General features: G+C 37.9%; 2 protein-coding genes across 3 annotated transcripts in view; both read left to right on the top strand.

The window, feature by feature from the left end:
- The first annotated feature begins 132 nt into the window (after nucleotides 1-132).
- On the top strand, nucleotides 133-5,400 carry LOC103140080 (acyl-CoA-binding domain-containing protein 5-like). Its single transcript, XM_007555028.2, has 6 exons — nucleotides 133-235; nucleotides 1,123-1,315; nucleotides 1,848-2,050; nucleotides 2,193-2,243; nucleotides 4,290-4,405; nucleotides 4,493-5,400. Exons 1-6 carry the CDS (start codon nucleotides 212-214, stop codon nucleotides 4,503-4,505), a joined length of 600 nt encoding a protein of 199 aa, XP_007555090.2. The 5' UTR covers nucleotides 133-211; the 3' UTR covers nucleotides 4,506-5,400.
- Nucleotides 5,401-6,751: 1,351 nt separating this feature from the next.
- The window catches only part of LOC103140058 (ATP-dependent zinc metalloprotease YME1L1-like), an 11,210-nt gene continuing 10,206 nt past the window's right edge, over nucleotides 6,752-7,755 (top strand). For both annotated transcript variants that reach the window (XM_007555008.2, XM_007555007.2), the window contains exons 1-2: nucleotides 6,752-6,964; nucleotides 7,287-7,421. In XM_007555008.2, coding sequence (XP_007555070.1) covers nucleotides 6,929-6,964; nucleotides 7,287-7,421 — 171 coding nt within the window. In that variant the 5' untranslated portion in view covers nucleotides 6,752-6,928. The remainder of the gene's footprint in view (nucleotides 6,965-7,286; nucleotides 7,422-7,755) is intronic.

Here is a 7,755-nt window from a genome sequence, read left to right as displayed (position 1 = left end):
TTGGCTTGTGTGCTAGTGAAGCAGTTTCGCTGTCAGATTTTCAAACCAAATATTCAATTATTAGATGGATGGGATTAGTGTTTTGTTTTTTCTGGTAACACATTTATGTTTTTGGTATGCTTTGTTTTCTGGCCACTCAGACGACCACAATGCGAATCCTGAGCGGAACTGTCGACCCACAGACTCTGACAACGAGGAGTTCTGTGACTCAATGGAGCATCTGGCCATGGAGGAGGTTTGCCGTGTCTCTTCGTCTCCCCGATGAAAATAAACGTCAGAACTGGAGATGTACCAGTCAGACAAACAACGCAGCTCTGAACCGTAAAGTTTACTCCTGATTGGATTGATTGGCAGATGGTAGTTTGGATTTTTAAATATAAAGCTAGAAAGTCTCACAATTTTCAGCCTATAAACACATCGACCTACAGGAAGTACATTACAGCACTTTGTAAAGTTATCGGATAGAAATCCGATAACGGTTTGCGACACCTGTTTTGATACTGGAATTAACTTATACACTTGCAAAAATACAAAAGCTTACAAAATACTTTTGGTCTAGTTTCTAGTGCAAATATCATAGCACACTTAAAATAAGACAAAACTAACTTACAAGTAACTTTTCAGCAAGATATGAGAACTATGTCAATGATTCCTTAATACTGATGGAAAAAAAAAGTTCTAGTTCCACTGGCAGATTATTTCCTTTGTAACACGGGAAAAATTTAGCATTATGACTGAAATAATCTGCCAGTGGAAGTTTTACTTTTTCATCAAGATTAAGGAATTGTTGACTTAAGCAAGCTCCTATATTTTGCTGGAAAGTTGCATGTAAATTAGTTTAGTCTTATTTCCAGTGTACTGGGATACGTGCACTAGACACTAGACCAAAAATACTTGTGTTTTTGCAGTGTCTGTCTTTATTCTCTATTGGATTCAAAACTACTACATTTAAAATAAAAAAAATAAAAAACGTGTCTCATTTCTTGTTTATTACACTGCTTTAAAAAAATTGCAGTCTTTCAGTCGGACCTCAAAGAAAACCACTATTCATGGTGCAGGTGGTTGTCTATAATCGGTGTGTAACTCTTTTCTCCTCTCCCCGACTCTCGTTTGCATGCGCAGCGGCTGCCTCCGTCTAAAGGCCGGTCCCCCGGGTCGGGAGCTACATCGGCGAAGACGAGCGACGTTTGGTTTGAGAGCAGCACGACCTTGAAAGATGCCGAAGACGAAGGACCGGCGGGAGATTTCCACATGAAAGAAAAAGCGGCTCTGAGAAAGCACAGCAGCTCCTTGTCGAAACGAGAACGAGGGCGAGGTGAACCTGCAGTAGTTTCCCCTGATTACACTGCATCACTAAAGGGGCAGTATTACGTGTTCTCCAGGCATTTAGTGCCATTTTATAGCACAATCAAGTAACTGCGTTAACTTCAGTTTCTCTTTTTTTTTTAAATTGCTACATGTATCAAATACTAAATTTGACTTTATAATTTAACGCCTTGAAATTGGGGCTCTGTCGCCTTAAAAACTCCTGGTGTTTCTGAAACTCCGTGAGGTAGAAACTCTATAGCTTGAAAACTGCAGCTCGGAGGAGGAGCTTCATCCCTGAAGGTGGGGCTAGGTCCAACCAAACCTTTTGCACACAATCGTTCCCATGGGAGATTAAGGGATTTCTCAAATATGCATGAAATAATCAAGGCAACACTACAGGTTTGTTTTTGATGAGGGAATAAAATTATAACGCGATCTTTAGCTCAAAAAAGTCGAATTTTGCATAAAACCCCCCCTTTAAAACGTTGATTTTCCCCACAAAGTTCTTGCTCTTCGATGCATCTCTTGTTCTGTCGCAGGTTCGCCCAGAGCCACCTGCTTCCCTCTGCGTTGTGCAAGCGCAGACGCTGCCTGTGGTTGTGTGTTGCGGAGCACACATCCTGCCGTTGCTACGAGGGGAAACACGAACGAGCAAATAGCAGCTGCTCTGCAGAGGCTGCAGCACAACATGGCCGACGTGCTGCACAGGCTGCATGCTCTAGAAGAGCTCACCAGGTCACAGGTGATCAACCAGAACCGCCGGCTGCTTTATTTGCTTCAGCGGCATCCGGACTTGTTCTGTTTTACGTCACATTTTTTGCTCACCTCGTTTACAGACACCGGTCTGCGTATCCTAAAAGATGCCTTTATTTTCTTATTTTTAGTCAAGACCTCCGTCTCCAAGACAGGAAGGCTTCCTACCTGTCCCACGAAAGGTTCTCGTCATTTCTGTCTTCTCACTGTTTTCGTTCTTATTATTACAGTAGCAAAGAGTGAACGTCACTGGCATAAATATTTCTATAAGGTTTTCTGCATAAAATTTTCATGAGATTCTTTAGTTTTGAGCTGACAAAATTAATGGTCTCCTTTTATTAATGGTCATTTATTGGCCAAAATAGATTTTGGCAAAAAAAAATAAATAAATAAATAAATGTAATTGCGTTTAAAAAAAACTTGGCACAACTAGTTAATAGGTTTAGGTAGCAATTATTTTTCACATAGGAATTAATTTTATTTTATTTTTTTTTTTGCCTGAATAAATCAAATCATCATAACTCTCACCTCCAGAACATAAGATGAAAAAATGGCATGCAGGCAAACTGTTAACATTTAAGGGGTTAAAAAATATATTCTGGACTTACTTGTGTAATTATCTTATTTAAGAAGGCGTGGACAACAGATGCAACTTTTAAGTTTTAGAAAAAAACAGATTCCTCTTCACTTGATTTTATGAATGACATTTGTATTTAATACAACCATATGCTGGACTTAAAATCATTTGAAGCTTTAAGTGTGCACACTGATAATAAAGGAGGCATTTAGGTAGCAGTGAGGAACTTATTCACGTATTTGGTTGTGGGATTTACATGATGCGATGACGTGAAGACACTAACATCAGACCCAGCTTTAAAAAAACATTGAACATGTCAGTGAGGATCATCTGTTAAAACCACATCCGAATCGTTTAAAATCTAGATTAAGACGGTAATTACACAATAGTAGCTTCCTGCTAAACTAAACAGCTTCCTGTAAAAAATAAAATATTAATATTTTCTACCGTTCAAAAGAACATAGAAAAACATAGATGAAATGGAAAAAAATCTGCCAGTGGAACTAGTGCTTTTTTTAAAATCACTATTAAGGACTTAAAACAATCTCTAGATTTGCTGAAAAGTTACTTGTAACCTAGTTTTCTCATTTAAAGTGTGCCGAGATATTTCCACTAGAAACTAGGACAAAAATACCAAAGATTTTGCCATCTAGCCACTTTGATAAGGTTCAGGCAGTGATGCATAAATTTGCACCATGGTAACCAATTTTTGTGTGAACCCCAGAAAGCTATAATTGTTTTTACTCGTAATCATCATATGAGCTCAAAAGTGATGTTTCTCCCCTGACAAATATCCCATTACCTCAATAAAAAAGATAGTTTTTGGAATAATGAGTAACATTTTGCATTAAAGCGGCATGTTTACAAAACATGTTTTTTTCCATAATTATTAAAACTGTCTTTATGTTGTGACAGTTTTGTATGAGACAGATAATCTGTGAAAAATCTGAGCTCCTCCGACTCCTCAGCACTCCTACTGTCGGTCAAAACAGTCAGTCAGAGCCAGGAGGGCTGTCTTAGCGCTGTCAATCAACTTGACAGCGCTAAGACAAGTTGATTGTCTTAGCGCAATCAACTAATGGTGATTGCTAATGGTGGAAAAAATGGTGTTTTTCCACCATTAGCACATGGTGCTAATGGTGGAAAAACAACTTACTGTTACAGGAAAACGTTTAGTTGTGGCTGTGCGACCTAGCATTAGCATTAGTGGCAGGTTATGTTGTGGTGAACCAGCGATAGCTTAGCAAAGAGCAAGCAGGAGAAGGGGTGAGCATGAGAGTTATTGACGGCGCAAAGACCCTCCTGGCAGTGATCTGTTTCTGAATGGTGTTCTAATGTAGTTAGTGCTGGGAGCACTGGGAGAAGGCAGAATAATAATTTTAACAAATACTTAAAAATAAAATCATATGATTTATAAATAAAAGTTGCATGATGCATCTTTAACCAAAGATAAAGACTTTCATTTCATTTCATTTCACTTTCATAGATATTTATTTTCTGATCTAAGGAAAACAGCATGAAAAGGGTAATCCACGATAACGGCTGTGGAAGGAGCAGCTGCTTTCACATGTTACAAAACGTGTTGCAGTCGCTACCAAAATGTTATCATTTGTTCATTTCGGTTTCTGTCGGCTGCCTGTGTGTGTTGTAGCTCCTGAGGCCGTCTTGGTGGCCTTTCCACCTCTCTCCACTCACTGTGGTGTTGACGGCACTCTGGCCTCTTGTCACCCACTGGCTTGTCCAACTTTATTTCCAGCGTAAAAGAAGGTGAGCAGGATTCATGCCTAATAATAATAAAAGCTTACTAGATTTTAATATTTTATTTCGACTCAGTTTCCACTCTTCTGTTCACAGGAAAATACCGTGAGGGTTCTGACACTCTGCAGGAACCAAAAACGCACTTTTGTTTCCCTGTGGCTTCGCTCCAGCCGACGTTCCAAACGTGGAGTTATGAAACTTAAATCTGAAAGCTGCAGGAAATTGGTGGTTTCTCCTAAGCCAGGGGAGCCCTGTTAGGTGTGTGAGAAGGTTTAATTATAGCCTGTAGCCACAAAATGACTGAAATGAAATGATAGTTTATGATTATACAGTGACTGTAGTTCACCAGTGTTGGGAGTTTTCTAGATTCTCGTTATTATTTATTTGGTGGATCACGTTTGTGCAATTTAGTTAATTTTAATGTATTGGGAAGATATATTTATAAATAATAAATCAGTGTTTAACATGCGTATTTGTTTATTTTTTTTACATTTAAATAGGCTGAGGGTATTTCTCTTAATATCTGATATACATTTCATGTAGCAAGCAGAGATTTTAATATGTAGCTTGTCGCTGCAGTGCACTAATAAATAACGATTCCTCCTTTTACATGGAGAGGTAGCTGAGTCAAAAGCTGACCGCTGAGTCGGCTTTTGTTTTTGTAATTTAGAAAACAAAAAACCTGTGTGAGGTGGGGGAAAAGAAAAGAAGAAAAACATATACGTTTAAAAAATGAAAAATAATAAAAGCAACACAGAAACTTCTATTGCACATACTGCGAGGTTTGCAGTATGTGGTTTCAGGTGTGTGTTTATGTCATAATTCCTCCTACATCTGCAACATATACTACAGACAATCTATGTTAGCCTTAGCTAATCATGCATCTAGTCAGTTTTACAGTATAAATTAAGATAATGTAAATTTTACACAATCTTACAGCAAGACTAGTTGTAATATGTGACTATGAAACTTGAAATGTATAATAAAACATTTTTTGTAACAAACCTGTTCTTGCGTCAGTGTTTAAAGTTATTGTTAGTCTGTGGTTGTTGAAAACATTCCATGCACCAAGTATTGATTCCCTCAGCTGATATTTGCATTTTTATTTATTCTTTTTTAAATACTGGCATGTTTATGAGCATTTGTGCTTGTGAATCTACAGAAGCTGCCACAGTCAGCTCATTTAGCCTATGAACCATCCCAGTTGTATATATGGGGTGCAAATGGAGAGAAAATGGAATGAAATTTAAGCCCCGAATAGGCAAAATAAGGACTCCGTGTTAAATTCTCTATTTTTGTTTGGGTTAGAAAAATTCTGGGTGTTAAGTGGAACTCAGCTGGGTAAGATACACACAAAAAAAAACAAAAAACAAATGTGAAGTTTTAACCCAGCTAAAAAAATAATAAAAAAATACAGTTTTTATCCAAAAAGGAAATAAAATTTTCTTGTAGAACTTACTCTTCTTTGGTCTCTGGTTCTGCTCTGTAGCAGTGAGTGGTTCGAACCAAAATATTGTCGATAACGTCAATAATCAGCACATTGCTTCTTGAAATTTTATTTTATTTTTGTAATGTAGTTTCTCAACTCTACCCCACCTCATTTTGTTCTTAAAATATATATATTTTTTGCACTCTAAGGGGAAAATGAAAACACGTTTATTTCGTTTTTCTATTGTTTCTGTTTATCATGTTAATATGTTGTATTTTGTAGACAAATTTATTCCAAATTATGTCCTAACGAAATAATTCAAAAGAGAAATCATAAAAACACGTAAAAGTCAGAAGCTTCCAGATATTTTAAAATTAAATATTAAAAAGTATTGTTATTGGTATCGGCGACACTGGCCCTATATTTATATGATGTTATATCAATATTCAATAGTTTATTCTGTAGTTTATGTTTCACTTGCTCTGGAATTTGGCGTCATAGTTCAGGTTTTATGTGCATTTTTTGAACGCTACTAAGCTGCTCCCAGTTTTAAAACAATACCTTGTTTCCACGATTACGCATCATAACAATTGTCTGAAAGTAAACAAATAAGACCAAAAAATAATAATTCGCATCCAAAGAATGAAAAACCACAGGGAATAATTGTCTAGGTATGCAATATCTCAACAACAAAAACACAAGAAAAAAGCCAAGAAAAAAAAAACCCATAACACAACTACTCCGCCACTTTGTCACCATTATAACTCCACCAATTTATTCTGTTAAAACAAACGTCATTTTAAATTCACTTCAAGAATTTATTCGAGCTGATTCTCCATTATTTACAACTTTCTTAACCAACGGAACTAATCAAAACAAAATAATTTTCGACAGGAACCCCCTTTGTTGTTGTTGTTGCCACAATAACTTTGACGTCATATCCGGTTTAATCCTCCCCGCCGGTGTCAGTGCTGCTCTGCTGAAGTTCGCAGTTGAACTTGCTATGCCTGCTGCGGAGAAGCTTAGGGGAGCATACCGACGCCTTTAACTCTACGGAAATAGAGATATAAAGTGACTCAGACTGCCGCAGCGGATATTAGCGGATGATGTTTTCCTTGTCAATGTCTGTCCAGCCACAGGTAAGAAACAAGTAGGCCGAGCTAGCTTTAGCATTGTTGTTGTTTTTGTTTCTGACCTACCCAGCTGGGCTTCGCCTGCTAGGTCAGACCCTGCTGTTTATCTCATGAAACCTTATTAGTTTGTGTGGACATTTAGGGACACTCAACAATTGTACATATGTTTTCCTATTCTACCTTGGTATACATTTAAACTGTTCCAGCTTTGCTTCACCACATTGAGTAATAGTAGTACGCGGAATACTTGGCGTGTTTCAGATATAGCTTTAACATAATTCTGGGACAACAAATGGGGGTTTGATCACCGCTGTTTGAATCATCGCAGGTGACTCTACCTCTCAGTCACCTCATCAACATCCTTCACCCCCTGAAGAGCTCAGTGGGAAGCAGTAGCAGTGCCACCTGCAAGTCAAGAAAACAAAAGGAGCATGTCCCGGAGGAAGATCTGCACCGTACAGAGGTATAATGCAACAACCCTGGGCGACGTCAAATTGTTCAAATATCATCTGATGTCAGTCTTTTTGTCCTTAAACCTATGGGGTTCCATTTGTATCAAAAATAAGTAGAAGTCATATGTGTAGATGTGTCGTTGCTATGTGTCGTTGGTCTATGTCGTTGGTCTATGTTGCATGTAGATGTAGATGTTGCATATGCGTTCGCTGCATATGTGTTTGCTGAATATGTAGATGTTGCATATGCGTTCGCTGCATATGTGTTTGCTGAATATGTAGATGTTGCATATGCGTTCGCTGCATATGTGTTTGCTGAATATGTAGATGTTGCATATGCGTTCG

This window comes from Poecilia formosa, unplaced genomic scaffold (assembly GCF_000485575.1).
Source record: "Poecilia formosa unplaced genomic scaffold, Poecilia_formosa-5.1.2 Scaffold67, whole genome shotgun sequence".
Classification (NCBI taxonomy): domain Eukaryota; kingdom Metazoa; phylum Chordata; class Actinopteri; order Cyprinodontiformes; family Poeciliidae; genus Poecilia; species Poecilia formosa.
The sequence above is the reverse complement of the archived record's forward strand: the minus strand, read 5'-3'. Positions and strand labels throughout refer to the sequence as shown.

Coding starts and splice junctions, on each gene's coding strand:
- LOC103140080 (XM_007555028.2), top strand. CDS start 212: ATGGAGCATCTGGCCATGGAGGAG. Junction 236..1,122: donor AGCATCTGGCCATGGAGGAG/GTTTGCCGTGTC, acceptor TTGCATGCGCAG/CGGCTGCCTCCGTCTAAAGG. Junction 2,244..4,289: donor TCCTACCTGTCCCACGAAAG/GTTCTCGTCATT, acceptor TGTGTGTTGTAG/CTCCTGAGGCCGTCTTGGTG.